This window comes from Podarcis filfolensis (assembly GCF_964270895.1).
Source record: "Podarcis filfolensis genome assembly, chromosome: 10".
Classification (NCBI taxonomy): Eukaryota; Metazoa; Chordata; class Lepidosauria; order Squamata; family Lacertidae; genus Podarcis; species Podarcis filfolensis.
Genome location: NC_139612.1, coordinates 56,477,726 through 56,499,831, shown reverse-complemented (window position 1 = coordinate 56,499,831; position 22,106 = coordinate 56,477,726). Strand labels below are relative to the sequence as shown.

The 22,106-nt window shown below is 44.5% G+C and overlaps 1 protein-coding gene across 7 annotated transcripts in view; it reads right to left on the bottom strand.

Annotated features, from left to right (window-relative positions):
- IQSEC3 (IQ motif and Sec7 domain ArfGEF 3) overlaps window positions 1–15,769 on the bottom strand; it is a 140,852-nt gene extending 125,083 nt beyond the window's left edge. For 4 of the 7 annotated variants that reach the window (XM_083572234.1, XM_083572232.1, XM_083572233.1 and 1 more), the window contains exon 1: window positions 14,983–15,769. In XM_083572234.1, the coding sequence (XP_083428360.1) occupies window positions 14,983–15,563 (581 nt within the window). In that variant the 5' untranslated portion in view covers window positions 15,564–15,769. The remainder of the gene's footprint in view (window positions 1–14,982) is intronic. The other 3 variants (XM_083572230.1, XM_083572238.1, XM_083572235.1) reach the window with 2 other exon arrangements.
- Window positions 15,770–22,106: the final 6,337 nt, after the last annotated feature.

Sequence of the window (22,106 nt, the reverse complement as noted above, 5' to 3'; positions counted from 1 at the left end):
AAGTGTTCCAGGGTAGATTATAACAATATGGTCATATATTTAAAACAAATAAAATAAGAATTTAAATAAGAAAGCAATACAATCTGTAAGCAGTTGTGTCAGGCTTGTTATCTTCAGTTCTGACTATCTCTAGCCAGTCTTTATAAAGTGAATGGCATATGCAACTTCTGGCTACTATTATATCATCCCATCATCACCAGCTAAGGCGACCATGCCTCCTTCTCCCTAATGGTTTCAGGAAAAGGAAAAGCAATTTTTCATTAAAGTTTTTGTTCAATTAATAAACCAAAGAAAATTTACAAACCAAAGAAAACTCACGTACAATCAATGAAGAAGCAAAGAATAAATCAGATATCAATTCAAATCAGTATTTTAAAAAACGCTGTGCTTATTAAAAAAAACAAAAGAATAGTGTGGCACCTTAAAGATTAACTACAACAAAAACATAATTAGTTATTTCTATATTGCCCTTCACAAAAAATGGTGACAGTGTGGTTTAGAAATGTAAGATAATATAAAAACATAGCAAACAAAAACATTAAAATAATTATCTTAAGTTACATAATTGACATCATAAAAGTTAACTCATCAGCCACTAAAAGTCTATGTCTTCCAGAATGCATTTGTGAAATCATGGGTTAAACAACTCGTTGTGTTTCCAAAATGGTGACTTTGCCAATGAATTATCCAATAGGAAACAAAAAGCCTACTGTATCTCAGGATATCTAAACAAACAATTTTCTAATATACTCTAATTTAGCTCATTTTCCCCTGCATAGATCCCACACCTTTTTTTTTTAAGCTAAGCTGGTGAATTTGGATCCTTCCCCAGTTTATGAGCAGCACCCAGTTTAGCATCTGGACGGAATGAGCTGAATTAGCCATCACAAAACGACACATCTCCCTGCCTTGTCTCACATCGTGATTTCATGTCACATGCTGTTTCTATTTGATGTTAAGAGGAATTTTAAAAAGAGACTGAGAAACAGCAGCAGATGTGGCGCTTACATCACATTTAGCCCTAATAATAGTTTGCATTATCACCACCCATTAATAAGTCAGCCAGAACCACCATTAGACAATACGTGGTCATAATCCTAATTTGTCCTCAATACATTTTTTTTTCTGACAAACCCAAAGAATCAGATCAGATTTTTGTTTCACAGCATTTAAAGCATTAATTGACTGTCCCTTTACTTCAAGTGGAAGACTTGCTAGCACAGGATGAATTCTGCTTTTCATAAATCTATTAGGTAAGATAACTGATCAGTACCAAATTTCATGTATGTCAGGGGGTGTTTAGTTCAAATAAACTGAAGGGCCAAAGTCTTCACTCAAAGTATGTCAAGGGGTAAAGCCCATACTTTTTCCTAAAAAGTACCTTTTACCTGAAACTCACCACACTGCCAGGATGCGCCATATCTCCAAGGTAAGATATGTTTGTCCCCTACCTATTTTTTCATATATACCATATTTTTCTGTGTATAAGACAATGCTTTTTGCTTTAAAAAAATTGGCAAAAATTGGGTTATCTTATACACTATCTTATACACAGATAGTGAATGCAGAGGGGAGACATGTGATTAATGGTAGCAGCAAGCAGGAGATTGGCAGAGGTGATTGGTGGCTGCGGCAAGGCCTGCTGGCAATTGGCTGTGGCTGTGACGAGGCGGGCAGGTGATTGGCGGCTGCGGCAAGTGGGCGGGTGGGCTGTTGGTGGCGGTGAGCGGGCAGACAATTGGTGGCTGCGGCGAGGTGTGCAATTGGCAGTGGCTGTGGCAAGCAATCAGCAGTGGCGGGCAGATGGGTAAGCGATTGGCGGAAGTGACCTCCCCCACACCACCCCCCAAAAAGCTAAGCAACTTAATTTCTTAATTTGGGGTTAAAAAAATAGGGGTCATCTTATAAATGGGGGTGTCTTATACACGGTAAGATAAGGTACACGCACCAACCACTTAATAAAAAGATCTCTAAGGGGTATAAAATATTCATTTAAAAAATAGCAATAAAAACAGACATGAAAAACAGTAGACATAATACAACCAATGGCTTCAAGTTACAAAAAAATGAGATTCCAAGCACACATCAGGGAGAACTTTCTGACAGTAAGAGCTGTTCAACAGTGGAACAGACTCCCACAAAAGGTGGTGGACTCTCCTTCCTGGGAGGTTTTTAAGCAGAGGTTGGATGGTCATCTGTCACAGATGCTTTAGTTGAGATTCCTGCATTACAGGAGGCTAGATGACTTTGGGGGTCCCTTCCAACTCTACAATTCTATGATTCTGTGAATTATCAAAATACAGATAAAATCAGCAGCTTAAAAGGGCGGAGGGGAAGGTAAAAAAATTCCAAGGTAGGCTTGTCTAAGCAGCATAAAAGCTTTTAGAAGATGTCAAAAACCATGCAATGAAGGCTGCTGCGTAATACAAATAGGCAGTAAATTCCAGAGAACAGGTGCTGCCACACTAAAAGATTGATTTCTCACAAGTGCAGAACAAACGTTATGTGTCACTAGTACATGCAGACTAAAGATATATTTGTTCACAAATGTCTCCTGCAATCCCAGCAGCTGGTGTTATTTATATTGGGTTCTTAAGGATATACAGTATTCTTAGTCTTTTACTGTATAGATTGTATTTTTATTGCCGTTCACTCCCATGGAAGGAAGGGTAATGTAAACATGAAATCAGCAACAGCAGCAACAAAGAGTGACCCCCTCAGGTCACTGACAACAAGATGGGTCAGTAGTGCCTGCACAGGGTAGTAAGGGGAGCCGTGGTTTACAAGAGAGACAACTGAAGGGCTAAATGGCTGTGCTGCTTCAGCCTGTGGATAACCGATCACTTTTTTAAAAAATGTTCCTTTATGATTTCCTAAAACCTTTCTGATTCTATATGGAGGAGCATTCAGAAGAAACATCCCTCTACCTGCAGCCTGAATTGACAACAGTCCATTCTACCATGTCTGGGTTTTATCAAGTCCAAGCATGACCTCAGCTGGCAGAAATGTGTTTCATATTACTCAAAATAGGGTCCTAGTGTACTTTAATCGATTGGTTCCAAGAGTCAAACTAGCAGATCTAGAGTGCTCTATTGCTCCTAGCGCCCTATAGTGTTGACAGCATCAGTAAAGCCCTTATTTCTGCTGCGATGGAGCAGCATTCTTAAGTAGTGTCGCATCTTGTATGGTTATCAGTTCTCCACACTAGGATCTCTTTGGCTGGGTTCCTTTGCCAAAGCCTTCACTTCTCAGCTTGAATTTCACAGGGATCTGTCCTTAGCCAAGGGCTCTTTGTCCCCCTGCCTGGCATGTCTCACTGCATCCATGCCACTGTCCACCCATTTTGCTTTGCCAGGCTCTGATGCATTTTTATGTTGCACAAACCTGATTATTCCGTTCATGCCATGCAATTTTCCTTGCTCTCTAAGCAACGGTAAGTTAAAATGACTGCTGTATATTTATTTATGTATTACATGCACATGACCCTCAAGGAGCCCAAAGCAGCACACGTACCTTATCCTCATAAGTGCCTTGTGACACAGGTGAGCCTGAAGGAATAGGACTGGCTCAAGGTCACCCAGTGAGTTTCTTGGCTGAGTGGGGATTTCAGCCCAGTCCGAGTCTGACACAATAACCCAGATACAATTCCCATCATCCCTGACCATTGGCTATACTGTCTGGGGCTGATGGGAGTTAGACCCTAACAGCCTCTGGAAGGCCCAGGTTCCCTAGCCCTGCCTTAACCACGGCATAAAATTGCTTGCCCACATGAACAACTGACTCAGATGATTTAATAAATAGGGCAGTTCACAATGATCACAATGCCATCCTGAATTGGAACCAACCCAGTTAACTCAGTCAAGGAGTTCTATAGAATGGGGTTCTATTGTACCCTGGACTTATAAATAGGCAGCATGCATCCATCACCCACATGTAGTACAAGTTCTGCAGACTCCTATTTGCAATAAATGTTTTGAAATAACTATTAATATCTCTTAAATGACAGAATGTCTATTAAAAGGCAGAATTCAAAACAGTTCCTTTGGTGAAGGACTTTAATTTGCTGCTCGAAATTTCCAGCTGCAATTTTTGATCATGAATATACTTGCATATTTGCTTAATATTTCCCAAATATTTGACACACCATGACATTTGACTTGAATATTCAATGAATGAATGACAATTGCTATTTGGCAGTTGATATGTAATGTGTATTTGACACCATTTAATGGCTGACACCCATTTATATTGTTCATGCAATTGTTTTAGCATCTGATGGATGACATGCAATGGTATTAGTCAGGTGATTAATTTGATGCCTGCTAAAGCTATCAAGAGATGGCAATGACTTGAGTTTCACATTTTGAGGTTAGAAGTTTGTATTTAAAATCCAAATTCTGAAGTCTGAATTTCACTTTCAAGAGATGAGTGGCAAAACTGGAAATGTTGGTGAATTTTGAGCATTTGCAAATATTTGTCTCACTTTTTATAGTCTTCTTTACATATTGAAGAATTGATGTGGGATCTGTTTTTCCATGGTTTCATCCGAGGGCCTTCTGATGGTACCCTCATTGCAAGAAGTGAGGTTAAAGGGAACCAGGCAGAGGGCCTTCTCAGCAGTGGTGCCTGCCCTGTGCAATGACCTCCCAAGGAAATAAACATCTATCTGACTTTTAGAAGACATATGAATGCAGCCCTGTACAGAATTTTTTAATGTTTGAGGTTCTTTGTCTATTAATATTTTGTTGGAAGCCACCCAGAGTAGCTGGGGCAACCCAGTCAGATGGGTGGCATATAAATAATAAAATTAGTAGTAGTAGTAGTAGTAGTAGTAGTAGTAGTATCATCCCACTGCAGTGCTGTCTTGTTCAAAGGTCCACCACACAGTGTGGATGAAATCTCAAAGGTCCTTGACTCACCTGCCTGAGATCAGGAGTAATAACTGGGCCTGCACCATTAAACCTGTTAGTAGTGGAGTGTCCTTTAATCATTACAGCAAAAGCTGTGGATATTTGGCTTGAACATCACTGCTGTAACAACCTCCATTTCTTGATGCATATACATGTTTAATACATTTTAAACTACAGATGAGCCAAATATTTTCTTCTTTCTAACTCCTTAGGAAAAGGCAACTTTTGCAGAATTTGTGTGTGGTACCTGCCATTCCCTTCCCTCACAACATCCCATCATAATGCAAGTATTGAAGTACTGCTGGGAATACAAAACAGTGCCTAAGTCGTCAACACATCTACTCAACTTTCAGTGGCAAAAGTGGGCGGAACTACCATTCGGAGGAGAAGAAGAAACCTGTGATACCACCATCTCCCCCTCAAGAAACAGCCTGCAATTTTTTCTTCTCCCTACAGAAATTCAGTAAAATGGTTCCCACCCCACAATTTCTCTGCCCACAAATAGGGTGAACATTATTCAAGAGGACATTGGGACACAACTCTGTTTCAAACAGGCTGATAGCTTAGTTGCTGTCCGTGGTACTGAATCTGTTCTGTGTCAACTCTTCTGTCCTGAACTCTAAATCTCTTTTAACACCGTGTCGCTGGTTGAGCCTGGGCATTCAGCTGGAAGGATACTGTTTCAATTTTTTGGGAGGCATGACAGAATCACAAAGGAGGTGCATCAGCACTGCAAACAAATCCAGAATGCAGATAAATATGTGCACTTCATAAGTTGATTTGCTGCCATAATTTTCAGGGTGACATCCTTGGGTGATGACAGAAGATAAAGCCTCAAAGCATCATGGCTGAATCTGAGAACAAGACATTGGCATGGAAGACAGTCAGTCCTGCGTTTCTTATTCCAGCTGTGTTCAACCCATGCCCCTCTTTAAATCCAATCACTCAAGATTCTGAGAATGCAGGATCATTACTCAATTATACTCATTTTACTGGGGCAATGAACAAATATAGCTAGAATTATTTTAACACGAGTAATGGCTCATAATATTTACTCTAATTTTAGTGCTAAAGTAAGTAGCTGGTTGGGGTTGTGTAACGACTTTATCGCAGAGAAAATCCATTATATAAAGAACTAATGCATAGCCTGCTTTCCCCCCCAAATGGAGAACAGCACCTCCTGCAAATGCAATTTCTGTTTGAAACTTACATAATTGTGTTTATTGAACTAAAGAAAAAAAAGAACATAATGGCCTCAACTCTTAGCAAAACAAAACCAAAAAAAACCCCAAATGGTTCTCATATTTATCTTTTTGTTCACATCTTGTGAACAGACCTACGTAAGACCTATGTAAGACCTACGTAAGATGCAATGTAACCCACTGCTGGAGGGCAAACTGCGTGTTACACACATAATGCGCATAATGAAAATCCCAACTATTTTTAAAAATAAGAAACAGCCTTGGAAGGCAACGATTATTCCTTGCCCCACTAGGCATTTTCTGCATTCCTTTGCACAAACACACACAGGAAGGGAGGGGGAGAGAGGGAGGGAGAGGGGGTTCCATATCTGTGTCTATAAAAGTAATTATACATCTAGAGCCCAAGTGAGAAATGGTTGAGGTGAGTTTGAACAGAAAGATGGGGAAGAAAGAAAGGGTGAAGTTCTAATGCTTGGGAAAGTATGGTTGGACACACAGAGTAGCTGAGCTTGGTTTGTTGGCTTCTCCCATCACAAAGAATACCTACAGGGGACAAAAATGAAGGCAAATACAGCAGAGTTCAAGGGTGGTGCATCCCTAAGAAACTGGGGGGGGGACCCAGCACTAGATTGGGTTTATACCATATGACTAATCACTTCTGTTGCACGAACACATCTTTGATTCATCAGAATCAGGTTTCGTTCTTGGCAACGCAAAATTTATTCAGATACAAGGAGGATGCAAGTGTCTGAAGAACACAGACCTCTTGATGAGGCAAGAAAAAAGTTCTCAGCTATTTCATGTTTCTTTTCCTTGAGGGCCAACATGGCAACCATGCGTTAAACCATAGATCTACTGAAATCTACCGAGAAAGTTAGTTTAGACATCTATGGGCCTTGTAAATTGAAGTGAATTACAGTAGGATTTATTTCCAAATCAACATGCAGGGGATTCAACTAAACGTTAGGGCTGCAAGTTTATGTACCCTTACATGGAAGTAATGCTTACTTAACTTCTGAGTTACTTCTGAGTAAACATGTACAGAATAGCACACATTATCCAATCCCTAAGCTCTCAGGGCATGGTGTTAAGAAGAGGTAGCAACCCTGTGGCCCTCCTGATTTTGTTGGACTCGAACTCCCATCAACCCCAGGCAGTGTGGTCAGTGGTGATGGAAACTGCAGTCCCACAATGTGTGGAGGACCACAGGTTAGCTACCCCTCATCTTAAGGCAGCTGATGAAGTTACTTTAATTAAGCTAAGCAGGCTTTTCCAACAGAAAGCCAACATGCTCAATTCTCACAGGATTGGTTTGTGCCCCATAGATAGATAGAAAGATAGGTGAGAGATAGATATAGCTAGCTAGCTAGCTAGCTAGACTCTGTACTTTTACAAAACATTAGGATTCCCCAAATATGCCAATACCTTGCTCCACACTGACCACAGTTTGACTACATTTCTGCCAGAATTTCCCACATGAGTTCATTATTGGAAGGCTTCCCTCCCTCCCCCCCTAAAAACCCCCCACTCTACTTCACATTTCAGACCACACTTTATTATTCAGAAACGCCCATAGCTGATTATGATGGTGTAACAACAACAAACATTGCACACTGGCACTCTCTATTCGTAATTGCCTTGAATATATTTAAGAGCAAGCCTTTGAACCATGCTGCGATCTTGACTCCCTTTCTCTCCTATGTGCACACACTGAAAATTCTACCCTCTCCAACAAAACTCTGACTTGACGTTACCATACGCTAGCTGTGCCACCTCCTCACATCTGTATTATAACAATAACGCTGACTTTCACTATAAGGGTGGTATACACACACACTCAACAGCTGTATAGATGCTCTTTATTACTATTGTGTTCTTGTCCTGCCTGTGTATGACTTGACCAGTTGGCCATTTTGGGTCAGAGGATGCTGGACAAGAAAAGCTAACCCAGTAGCCAGGCTCTTCTGACATTCTTATTTACACTGGTCCTTTTGCCTGCAACACTGACCTCTTTGATGCAAGCAAGGTGGCACAATCTGTGTCATTCAAGCGGCCCAGCAGTCAGTATTCTGCATCGTCAATAATTATTTGGGTTTGATGACAGTTACTTTAAATAATTCAGACTAACAATGTTTATTCGTGTTGAGCATGAAGCCATGAAACACTTTCATGTCTGCTTTTTACAGGTCGGCGACAAAAAAAGCCCCCAAACATTGTAAATTATTGGATTCTAATTCTTGCCTTTCCCTCCCCCCCCCCCACAAAAATGGTTCAGACTCACAACCAAGTTGTCTGTGTGCCCAGGAATGCCTGTTTGGGGCTTCTGATTATGCAAGTGAGCCCACCGAGAGAATTCTGTCATGATAGGAAGGCAGCAGGATGTGAGACCATCTAGGTTAAGGTGTGTAATTCTTCCCTTGCTGTAATTCAATCATAAAAAGGGTCTTGAGGGAACAGCAAAAAAATGGGGATGGTTGCCTAGTGTTCTGAAAAATGGTGCGGGGGCAGAAATTATGCTCCATGCATCTGGGAGTAATTTGAAGCTGAGTCTTACAACAGGAAATTGTCTGATCAAGGTAGCTTTCTTGCCTGCTTCTGTCGGATACTAATCTGACATGCTTTTCTGGGGGTAGGAGAGGGGGAGACACCAAACATTCCAGAATAGATTACCTTATTTTTAATTTAATTATTTTTTGCATTTGGGTGAGGGAAATGATTGGCCTCTAAAGATTTAAGAGCAGCACTCGTGCAAGAGGTTCTTAGACAGAAAAGAGGGATGAAATGGAGCAACCAGCCTCATTCCCGCAGTAAAATCAACACATGCACCCCCCCTCCCATCTATTCCTCCACCTCTCGTTCTGCAGGAAAGATCCGCATTAGGCCTCAACCACCTTTTATGCATAGCAGCAATTAACAGTTCTCTGCATAAGTGATCTCTTTCTTGCCAGAGAAATAATACTCACTGTTATTAGAACTATAGTGTACAGTTTTGTGAATCTGTATGTGTGTTTTGGTGGCTTTTGCCTACAATTCCTTTTAAGGAAAATTTACAAGGGAAAAGCATTATGAACACAGCATCACCAATCCACACAATGCTTCACAGCACAACATAAATGAAACAAATCCTACCACCTACAAGGCATTTAAAATCTGCATCTCTACAAATGGAGGAAGAGATGGCAGAAAGAAGAAAGGGTAACAGGGGGTGAATGCACAGAAAAATGCAGTTAGACTGTCTTTCAGCTAGTGGATGGGGATTCAGGGGTTAAAGGCTTAGTGGAAGAACATAGGAAGCTGTCTTGTACTGAGTCAGGACACTGGTCCGTCCAGCTCAGTCCGGTCTACAAAGACACCTTCCAGGATTTCAGACAGGGGTTTCTCCCAGCCCTACCAGGAGATGCCAGGGATTGAACCTACAACATTCTGCATGCAAAGCAATGAACTATAGTACCCACTCTAAGTATATATGACTCTACTTTTATCCTGTCTTGTCCGAAGCTCTGGTTCAACCCTGACATCTCCAGTGCTCAGATAGCAGGTGATAAGAAAGCCATTTCTCCATCGGAGACCCTAGAGAACCATGCTAATTAGAGGGAAAAGCTAAACTGGGCTAGATGGGCAAGTAGCCGCTCTGAGCCCAGCTTCGGCTGGGATATAAATAAAAATTATTATTATTATTATTATTATTATTATTATTATTATTATTATTATTCCCATCTCAGCTGTTGCCCTCAGGCTGGGGACACAAAGTACACCTTCTCAAGATTCACGAACACTTTACATTTTACCTTTTGCTTGCTCTATCAAGATGTAAAAACTTTTGTATTTCGCAGCCTGTGGCTCTACAGATGTTGTTGGACTACAACTCCCATCATTCCTGACCATGGCTGATTGCAGTTGTTGCTCAGCAATGCCTGGAGATCCATAGGTTCCCTATCTCTGATTTAGCTCATGGGTAACTACAAGTGTCTAACTCAAGTGTTTTCCAGACTTGGGTCTCCAGATGTTTTTGGACCACTACTCCCATCATCCCTAGCTAGCAAGAACAGTGGTCAGGGATAATTGGAAATGTAGTCCAAAAATAGCTGGAGACCCAAGTTTGGGAAACACTGCTCTAAGTGAGCTAAGTGAGAACCTGCTGGGGAGAAATTTAAACCATCTCCAGTATAACAGATGTAAACTTTGCTATTTAGAGTTACTGGAATAGGGAACACACAGAACTATAAGAAAGGAGATGAGCCCATGTCACAAAACTCAGAATGTGAGTTTGCAGCCTGAGCCACAAACATGGATACACAAATGGCCTGTGTTCAACATGACTGAAAGAATCCTTATTAAGTATCCTCTCTCACAAAGTAACATCAGCAAGGTTGAGAAAAAGACCTTTCAAACTGGTAGTTCCAGTTATCTTGAATTACCTCCTTGGGGAACCTCATCAGTTCCAGTCCTTATTTCTCTTTAAAAATTAATCCTACAGAGTAGCGAAGGTGTTCCTGTATTCTTGTTCAAACATGCCTTGCTATTACACCCAAAAGACCGAGATTTTTAGCTGGCTCTTTATTTCTGCTTGTGATTCTCTTTCATTACAGCTCTGATACTGTTTTTATAAAATGATGAACTTACACATATAAGTACAAAAAGTACATTGAGTTCAAGAAAGACAGGACACTTTTAAAATCAGAATTTAAGCTAGTTTCATTTCACAGAAGCCTCCAGATAGCACCCTGATCCTAAGACTCACCAGTAGTGCATCAAGTGCTTAGGATGAGGAATGCCAAGAGCTACACCAAATTCACAAAATACAGCATTGTACTGGCACAGTACAATGGTGCCACAGACCAGCAGACAGAGCTGAGTTTGATAAGCTGTCATCCTCAGAACAGGACTTCTTTGAAAGCAAATGCCACTGAAATCAATGGGACTTACTGCTGACCAAGTATGAGCAAGACAGAGATGGAGAACTATTCAAAGGGTAACTTGGTTGAAGTGCTTTGTGGAGTACAGCCTAATAATACAGACCACAAGAAGTTCTCCTTCACTATTTTACCTGTCTATTTTGTTACTCTGCTACCCAACCTTTCCTCCAGTGCATATGTGGTGTTGCTAGATGGCCACACATCCAAAAACTAGCCACATCAAGATATACTAGTTTCATCAATGTGGTGGCCTCATGTGCCTTCAGAGCACACCCTGAGACCCGGATGGATGCCAATAGGCCCTTTTCATATCTATCTAGAATGACGGGGGGATGGGGACTGCAGCACAGCTCCTCCTCATATACCTCCAGTACCTGTAAAAGGGAAACCATTGCCTCCAGGTGACTGTAGACCTACCATGCCAACAGTGTTGGCACAGGAAGTTACAACATCAAACCAGTTTCCTATGTGACTGTTTCACTTCCAAGGTCATAAGAACAGGAGGGGACATGATGAAACCACACAATGCCAGCACCACACCAGGAAGTGTGCAAGAGAACTCCATGCAGGAAAACTCCCCAGTGGATCATCCCCTAAGTAAAAGCCACCCCAAAGTGCTCTCTGCACGATATGCATTCCCAATCATGATAAATGAGATCTTTAAAAAGGTAAAGGACCCTTGACAGTTAAGTCCAGTCGCAAACGACTGTGGGGTTGCGGCGCTCATCTCGCTTTACTGGCCGAGGGAGCTGACGTTTGTCCGCAGACAGCTTTTCTGGGTCATGTGGCCAGCATGACTAAGCCGCTTCTGGCGAAACCAGAGCAGCGCACGGAAACGCCGTTTACCTTCCCACCAGAGCGGTACCTATTTATCTACTTGCACTTTGATGTGCTTCCGAACTGCTAGGTTGGCAGGAGCAGGGACCAGGCAACGGGAGCTCACCCCGTTGCTGGGATTCGAACCGCTGACCTTCCGATTGGCAAGCCCTAGGCTCAGTGATTTAGACCACAGCGCCACCCACATCCCTTTTATGACATCTTTAGCTGAAGATAATAGAAGGACTAAGCACGGGAACTTAGTAGCACAGCAAATGTGTTCAATCTGGATTTTATGAAGTCCAGAGCAACCCCCTTTCCATTCTGTGCTTTGCACAGTGAGCTCTTCTAACGCATGACTACAGTGTCTTCAAAGCAGACTGGTTCCCAAATGATATCACAGTAATGATATCATAATAAAACAAGGCCTTCGAGTGGTCCTTGAAGATGAGAGGGCATACATATACATGCAGCAGAATGAGCTGTCTGCAGTTTTGTTTCCAAAACATAATGCATTTGCAAGGCACTACAATATCATTATTCAGCCCTTTCAGGTGATGTGGGGAGGGAATCAATTCAAGCCTCTTCTACCCATACATGATAGTTACATATTAAGGAATCTCATGTGTGTACTGCTTAGAGAGTGGCCATTTTCTACCCCGATTATCATTCCAGTCAAGCAACTGGAGTCCCGGATCAGACAAAAGAAGCAGTTCCAAAAGCAGCTACTACAGCATTTAGGGTTCAAATTACAACTGTGAAAATACTAGAATATTATAGACAAAAGGTGGTAGAGATAGCTTTGCTCACGCATGGTTTTGAACATAGGGTACTTTCAATAACCCATATTTCCTGTCACCACCACCTCCCAACCCAAAATTTACTGCATAAAAAGACCCTGATATTGCCTTGTAGGCACTTGGGGAATATTCAACACAGTAGTCAAAAGCAGTAAAAGATATTTCAAGAGGAAGTTCTTGTTATGTATAAGGGGTGTTTAAGACAAATCTCCTAAACATGTTGCACTTTGCATCTTTACTCAAACTTTTTCTCTGGCTAAGCTATAGAATAAAACAGAAGGCTATCTTAATTACGGTGAGCAGAGAGGGCACCAGGGGTTGCTCTGCTGTCTCCTTTCAACAATGAGTGCCAGAGTCCTGAAGACCTTCCTACCTGGGCATTTGGATAAGAACTAACCAGGTATAGACCCATCCCCTTCTTCCCTGTTTGCAATAAATAAGATTTGTATCCCAGGAAAGAGCTATTCAGAACCATGCATTGAAACCGACTCATCATTCTGCTTAGTGACGTATGTGAGAAATTAGGAGGAGATGAAAGGGAAATCTTGCCAATACTACATTTGTAACACTGGCTTCACTGCATAAAACCCACTAGGTTTGGGGTTTTTAAAATAGATTTCTGAAATTCCTCTCTAACACAGTCGTTTTTACACTGATATAGTAGCGCCGTTTGAATTGCATTTCAATACGTGGAATTTGCAGCAGAAGAGACCTTCCAGCTTCATTTGGAGGGAATATGGGCCCGATCCTGCAATTTATTTACCCCCTGGCAAAACACATACCTGCAAAACGCGTACTACTATTAGTCAATAAACACGATGTTGACTTTTTGATTACAAGCTGCTCATAGCAAAGGGATAGCTATAGTTTGGAGAAATTTTCATTTTGCACATTGGGGAAAAGATGACTACCATTATGTGTTCTTTTCTCTGACCAGCCTCATTCAGAGAGAAATGGGCCACCTCTCCAAACAATGAAAGATCCCACAGTTCTGCTGCTAGTCCCATATTTACAGAAAACATCCTATATACAAATGAAGATCAGAAAAGATTCCCCACTTACAACAAATGGGAGAAGATAGAAGCAAGCAAGAAACCCACTCCTGAAACTATAAATGAAATGTTGTTCATGGGCCTCAGTGCCATTAAAGTCAAAGGTCAAGGCTTGAATTTAAAAACGCAACTTTACTTCTACATCCTTGAAGTACCTGCAAGTGAATTTTTATTCTTATCTCTCCCCTGTACCATAGCAGCTCTGGCTTCTATCATCCACATGTATGCAAAGAGGTTAATGGAATCTGTCGACTGAAAAGACCTTGGAGAGAAAGGTGAAATATCTCTAAGCTAGATGCATTTGCAAAGGTACTAGGCAATTACAATTCAGTTTATGCATAACCCAGGAAAAAACATAATTCTTCTGTACCACTTTAGAACCTTCATTGCAGCAAAATTTGAGCTCTTGAATAACACATATGCATATATAAGATGCACACACGAGCACACAGTCACACTGTACACAAACACACAACCAGGCTTTCTTTGCTGATAAAGAAAACCCCTTAAAACAATTCTTTGCCACTTCAAAAACCGAGAGTCACCCAAACACACTATATAAACCCACAGGTAAAAGAAATCTGAATCACAAATATACGAAGGGTTTGTGTCAATAGGAAAAGGTATCTGCAATGTTTTCCTACTGCATCTTTAATGAAAGGGGAAATCCTAGTTGTGTAATAGGAGCTATTACGGTTTGGAAATTTTTGTTCTGTAAAGCAGCTGCGATGCCCAAACAATTGAGCAAAATCTGACACCAGCCTATGCCTTCCTAGGAAATCCTTCTTTCCTGCTTTGGCTATCGCAAACATATTTACAACCGGCAGAAAACAACCAAGGCATGCTTTGCAACAAAAAGGGGGGAGGGGGAGAGTGGCTTGTGTTTTCAAAAATGTAAACTTCTTCTGACGATATATCATCACACATAGGAGAAAGGAAGCTAGGAAGCAGGGAACTGAACGCCTCTTGCCTAGGCAGCATTTCGTTTCTCTGGCATCCTATGGAAATTGGAAATACACCGGGGAAGGGATTTCCCCACCCGCCCACTCCGTCAGATTGCAGCGGCAGTATGCGGGGCAGGATCCTTGCTCCTAGGACCATCTTCCTGCCGTCTTTTGAACCGGATTGCACACCGATGGAGACGGCAGCGTTAAGCGGGGTGTATGAAGGCTCCAAATAAATGAATTTCTCATCTTTGGGGCGGCGGGGGGGGTGGCTCTTGGCGACCCAGAGCCCCCTCTTTCCTCCTCGCCTCCCTCCCCCTTCCCCTCCCCTTCCTGACTTACTCTGGTCTCCTGCTCAAGACGCCTTTGGCGATGGCCGGGGGTGGTTTGTGCTGGAGCAGGACCGCGCAACAGCTCTTCTCCCTGCCGTCCTTCTCGGGGTGGTGGTGGTGGTGGTGGAGCGGAGGGTGCTGGTGGGGGGCGGGGGTCCGGCTGCCGCTGGGGCTGGCCTGAGCTGGCTTGCTGCTGCTGCTGCTGCTGCTGCCGCTGCTGCTGGGAGGCTGCGGAGGCGCCGGGAGCTGTTGCGGGTGCTGAAGCTGCTCCTGCCGAGGCTGCTCCGGAGGTGGCGGCGGCGGCAGCGGCGGCGAAGGCTGCTGCTGCTGCTGCTGCTGGCCCTGGGGAGGACCCGGTGGGCAAGCCGGCGGCGGAGCGGGGAGCCGGGGCTGCTGCTGCGTGGGCTCTTCGGGCAGCGCGTGCTGCTGGCGGAGGCTGCGGTTCTCGGTGCTGAGCTCGTCCAGGCGCCTCTCCAGCTCGTCGATGCGCTGGCGCTGCGTGTGGATGAGGCTCTGCTGGTTCTGCACGATGGCGGTGAGCTCCTTCAGGTAGAGCACGGCGCGCACCGGGTTCTCCAGCAGGCTCTCCATGCCCCGCGGCGGGCCCCGGCGCCCGCCTCGCCTCGCCTTCCGCCTGACAGGGGACTCCGGCCGAGGGGAGACGAGGAGCAGCGGCAGCAGGAGGAGGAGGAGGAGGAGGATGCCGCCTCCGCGCCCGCGCGCCTTCTCCTCGCTCCCTCGCTCGCGTGGACACACGCGCACACGCAGCCCAGAGCCTACACACGCAGCAAGGGCGGCGGGCGGCAGCCTCGCGGCCTCCGCGTCACGCGCAAGCGGGGCGGGCCCAGGGCGGAGACGCGCCGCCCACCCGTTCGGGCGGGAAGGAGACCGGGAGGCCGGGGCGCTTCCCCCGGGGAGACGCGGGCGAGGGGGCGAAGTTGGCGGCGGGCGTGAGGCGAGCAGGGCTGGAGAGAGGCTCGTGGGGAGGAGCGCGTGACGAGACTTTCTGGAACAGGCCTGCCCTCCTCGCCCCTCCCGCCCCGCGCAGGCGGGTGAAGGGAGAGAAATTGGGGAGGAGGGGGCAGCAGGGAGGGGCCGGGCAAGAGGGGCGGCGGGAGGAAGGAGCGGGACGGAAGGGGGGAAAGGGGAGCGGAGTCACGAAAGCAAAAGGAGAGGGTCCGGGAGCGTGAGGGAGAAAGGGGGCCCTTTAGAGTGGGAGCAAGGAAGGCGGACGACGTGCGGGGAAGCAAGGATGTGGGAGAAGGAAGCGAGGTGGGAAAATAAAGGGCTGTGTGGGAAAGGAAGGGGCATAGGGCAAGTGGCTGCGCGCGCACTTCGAGCCCACTCTTTCCCTCGGGGGATTCTGGCCACTGTAGTTTGCCCCTCAGAAAAGTAGCGTTCCCAGCTACCCTTAACCAACCACAGGGACCAGAATTCTTTGAGGAGGGGAGAATGTGCTTCAAAGGTATAGCGTGCCTGCAGCCTATTTGCCCCGCTACTTTTCGCTGTATACTGTGGCTGCCTTCCACCCCATTTATCCCCCCCCCCATGCACTCCCATCAACACCAGAAGACCTGTTCAACGTGCCCCTTGGTGCGGACAGAAGCAGTTGGCCATTTCTGTTGTGTCACTGGCTGGGCATCGTGCGCCCCCTCGGGAGGCCTGTCTAGACCCATCCTTGAGCAGATTCCATTCCCTGACCAAAACATGGCAATTTGGGGAGCTTTCGACAGAAACGGTTAGCTAGTTGTGGGCTGCTGTGTATTCTTCTTCTGCAGCTTTCCGCAGCCAATTGCTGCTGTGTTATTTGCTGATCTTTTTTACTTTTTGTTTTGCATGAAGGTTGAGTTGATGTTTCTTGTTTAGATTCTTTTTGGAGAGGAAAGCAGGACACCATATGCAGTATATCATATTTCTTAAATATCAGCACTTAGTCAATAGCATGAAAGATTCTTCATTTTCTTTTCTACCCCTTTCTAGAGAAACTGCTGTGTACCACTCTGCCCAGATTTACTCTTCTTCCCTCGCTCTCCTGTTTCCCTCACTGCTTTCTTGCAAATGCCATGGAACAGTTCCGACTTCCAGCCCCGTGAGCAAGAGGAGCTGTTACATCATAGAAACCCCACAGCCATCTGATGCGGCAGGCCTGGGTTGCCTTCTTTTTTCCTGATCATAGGAACTAATTTTCTAGATTTTGCCCTTAATATTCCAGGCCAGCATTTTATACAAAATGTGCCGAATAATTCTGGCATGCTTTTGACTGGCATTCTCAATAACGCTCTGGCATCCGCTTCCTCTCCTAATATGGAGCAGCTGGAAGAAAAGAACATAAATCCCTATGAAACAAAGGTATATTTATTGGTAACAGAAATATTACATCCCCTTCCCCTTTCCTTAAAGTTCTGTGTGAAAGTCTCCTTTACTGGTGTATTTTATTCTCCTATTCTTATTGGTATCATTCCCCAGTTTGCCTGTTTCTCCATTTTCTGCTTAATTTTTAAGGATAAATGTTATAGCTCAAACAAGAGTGAAAGTTGCACTTCTCCTTCTTCTGCTTCTACTTCTGGCTTGGAGCCTTTACCTGCAGTCTCAGAAGAGTGTGATATTGTCCTGGTTATTCAGCCAAGCAGGGAAAAGAATTTTGCATATGCTCAGAAGAATGGAACCTTTTTGGGGGCCACTGTATACCATCTTTTGGGACGCGGGTGGCGCTGTGGGTTAAACCACAGAGCCTAGGGCTTGCCGATCAGAAGGTCGGCAGTTCAAATCCCTGTGATGGGGTGAACTGTTGCTCCTGCCAACCTAGCAGTTCGAAAGCACGTCAAAGTGCAAGTAGATAAATAGGTACCGCTCCAGCAGGAAGGTAAACGGCGTTTCTGTGCGCTGCTCTGGTTTGCCAGAAGCGGCTTAGTCATGCTGGCCACATGACCCGGAAGCTGTACGCTGGCTCCCTCGGCCAATAAAGCGAGATGAGCACCGCAACCCCAGAGTCAGCCACGACTGGACCTAATGGTCAGGGGTCCCTTTACCTTTTTATACCAGCTTTTGGGGAACGATTCATGTCCTGCTTGTGTAGCTTGTTAGAGGTATCTAGTTAGCCACAGTGAGAAGCCAGGTGGGTTGACTAGATCAGGGATGGGGAATTTTTTTCAAGGGCCTCATTCCATTATAAGGAACCACATGCCAGTGGTAGGTGAGGCAGAGACAAAAAATGTGGGGAGTGATTCTTACCTTTGTACAGTAGGCTACATTCCAGCCATGCAAGAGCCAGGGGTTTCTATACCTATACTCACACACTTGCTTAGAATCTGAATTGTAGAGTTAGAAGAGGTCCTGAGGATCATCTAGTCCACCCCCCTGCAATGCAGGAATCTCAATTAAAGCATACATGACAGGTGGGCATCCAGCCTCTGCTTAAAAACCTCCAATGAAGGAGAGGAAGTTCTCCACCCACCCACCCACCCTCCATTCAAACAAGCAAGAGGATTATTGCAGTTTTTAGGACACATTCCAGGGAGGCAAAAGCACATGGTGGGGGGCGGAACAGAACAGAGTTGGTGAAGAGTGTGGCCTGGAGAGACTTTTGAGGGCCAGAAAGGCCTGGAGGGCCACTTTTGGCCCCCAAGCCTAAGGTCCTCCAGTTCTGGACTGGATGGACCCTTGAGCTAATCCAGCAGGGCTCTTCCTATGCAGGTCGCAGGTCATTTAGAGCCAGAATGAATTGCTAAAGTTGAGCCAGCAACAGAGGCCAACAGAGTCCAAGGAGGCCATTCAACATTAGGATGAAGAACAGAAGAAAGAGAACAAGAGCCAAAGGTAAGAACAAAGTAAGAGACAGTGTAGGTAGTGTAAAAGGGCTGCTTCAGCCATGATTGTCATGAACTATCTGGCTGGCAGACTCCAGTCCTGTTCTCAATGGATTCTCACCTGTTGTCCCAGCTCTTGATGAAACTCCATTCTTCCAGTTGCATGCTGGACGGCAGCCAAGGCTCTTGGAAAAAACCTGAGCTGTAGTGTCCCGGGTGTAAATGCTGTAACTTGAATGTTGACACAGAACATTTCTACTTCATATTTCTATGATATTTCTGTGTTCTATTGTCACAGAGCATGTGAAAGTTTGAATTGGCTCAATTCCCACTGAAAATTGTCGGGAAGATGTGGACTAATCATGTATACTGTATATTGATAAGTGGCATGCCACCATCACAGTGTTTCTCACAGGAATTTAAATTAGTGGGTTGGATTATCTGATAGTGAGAGATAAGGGGTGAGATTATTCACCCTTGGCAAATATGGGCTCAGGCTGTATAAGTGGGGGAAGGGGAGTAATATTTCATAGTCATGATTGTTTCGTTCGATTTAACAAGTTTTAATTAAAGCTAGTTGTACTTTTCTCTTTCTGTTAATTTTGGACAAATCTGTTAATGCTGTGGATTTATAGCCAGTTGCTTCACGTTCAATTCCACATAGCACTAAGGCAAATCATGGCTATGCATGAAAATAACGACTCCTTCTCTCCTCTCCCAGTCCTGCTACTTCTGTGCTAAGCTGTTTGGCTTAGTTCACTCCAAAGCAGACATAGGCAAACTCGGCCCTCCAGATGTTTTGGGACTACAATTCCCATCATCCCTGACCACTGGTCCTGTTAGCTAAGCATCATGGGAGTTGTAGTTCCAAAACATCTGGAGGGCCAAGTTTGCCTATGCCTGCTCCACAGTGTGAGCCATAGTCCAGGTTTGTTCATGGTTTATCATTTGTGGATTGCCTGGTGGTAGAGATAACCCACAAGCTCAGGGTCACACATAATGCTAAGTCAAACCATGGATTAGTTCTAGGTAGCATAAGAGCAGTAGAACCAAGGGAGGAGTGAAGTGGCCATGATTTTTGCGCCATGCACTCATTAGTGTTTAGGCATAGTTTGGTTTATTATTACATGCCAACCAAGCCATTTGGTTGATAAATACTTATTCATTAATTCACATGATCAGAAAGAAGGGGGTGTCTAAGAATGCAAAATTCTATACAGTGATTGGGGTGGGGGTAACAGTTGGCTATAAATTGTCTTTCAAAGTAACCAATGATGAGTCAATCCTCACCAGGAAAAATATTCTCTCCTAGAACATGGCAACACTACATCTGACAAGTTGTTGTTGGGGGCAGGAAGTGTACAAATAATTTGGGGGAGGGGGAGTTCCCTACTCCATCATTATGCTGGGTGAAGGATGTTTTGTATACTGCAACAACAGGAGAGGGGGTGGGTTGCAACTCTGCAAACATAGGGTGCTTCTAGACAGGGGCTTAGTATTGTTAATGGACTTTTAAGGTATTGCAATTTATGTGATTCCCCCCCCCACCCCTGGGAAGGGCCAATCTGGATTAAATGGGGAGGGAAATAACAGACTCATTTTGATGCCAACAATGCCATATGGATGCTGCAAAAATCAAATAAAATGCATGCATGAAGATCACCAATTCCACAATAAATACCTGTCTGGAAACACCCACAGAGAAACACTGCACCCCCTGCAGGGTTTATGCCAGCGGGCACCAGGAGACCCAGTTTCATATATGGCAGGCTTTGCTGCAGCAGAGCCCCAACTTTGCTTTTATAGGAATCATTCACTTCTATGGGAGAAATAAAGAGAGACCCCAGTGACCTCAACTATTGAGAATCAAGCCTAGTCCTACCTGCACAGCACCTTGTGTTGGTTCCAACCTGTGTTCTGTCTTGGCCACACTGCAGCGTGGAGGAATTATTGGAAGCTGGCTTCTATACCTACAGGTTTCTTATGTTTCTTTTGCAATTTCCCAGAAGATTGAGCATTAAGTATGATCAATAAGCCTACAGTGTGTTTCTGTTTGGGGTTTTCGCCCTCCTTTCCTTTAAAGCAAAATGAAAAATGTTGTCTTCCATCGAAACTGGCTATCATCCAATTCATCTCATTAATGTGAGGGAGGCAGCTTATGAATGGCACAGCTCAAGCAGATGTGTAGACAAGACCAAATAGAAAACTCTTACAAGCTACCTTTCAGGCAGCTTCAAGAAGGTTGCCCCTTCTCCCTGGAGACGCTCCAAGGCATGACCGGAGTCCCTACGCAAAAGTACCTTGGTGTCAGAATTTGCACGGGCAGAGCTCTGTTCATCAACATTCTGTTGCTGACACCATCATCCTGAGCAGGCATAATATCAGGCAACAGCTGGAGCACAGGGGGAGAAATGACAGACAAGCAACGTCCAGTTTTTACCCTGCATTTGTGCTTGTGTGTGTGCACGCGTGAGTGTGTACATATAGAAAAAAAAACAGTTTAATAAGAGCACAGCAGCCAGCATTATAGGAAGCAAAGCTGCTTAGCTGGATTGAAGCATCTTAGGTGATAAACCTGCATCTGGGTTGTACCACTTCAGCAAGGCCATTAAATGGCCCTCCGTCCAAAATTACCCCTCCACCCTGAAAACTAGATAGCCATGAGAAGGACTCTAGCTTACTTGTTCCCTAATATGTTAGCTTACTACATGGAACGAGTTGTTTTGTCTACTGAATTTAAGATTCAGTTGCGAGAACTACCCCCACCCAGCCCTAGCTGTCTGAAGTGGTGCAGCCCATACACAGGTTTAGCACCTTAGTGAGAAATAGGCTTGAGAAGCAGTAAGAATTACCTAATGCAGGACTTGGAGCAAGGGATATGAACTGGCTTTGCAGATGGTTTGGGGGAGCTCAGTCCACATTGAATGGGAGAATGCCTGGAGTAGAGTTGGGCCAATGGGAAAGAGGAAAGAGTAGAATGCCTGAGACAGGAACTGCAGGGCTTTGTTCTGAAGAGCCCTCCTGGATCAGACCAAAATCTGGATTTTGTTGGCCAACCAGATGCCTCCATGAAGCCTCTGAGCGAGACACAAAGACAATAGCCCTCTTCTACTCTTGGTCCCAAGCAGCTAGTACCCCTTCACATTTACTGACTTTGAACATGAAGATTGCATAAAGCCATTGTGACTAGTAGCCAGTGATAGTCCTCAATAAATTTGCTGGCCCACTCTTGATGCTGTCACCCCCACCCCAGTCTTGTGGCAGCTTTCATTCCTGTATTTCATCCAGAGCGCACGTTATTAATTTACATGTTTAGAAGTCACAGTGT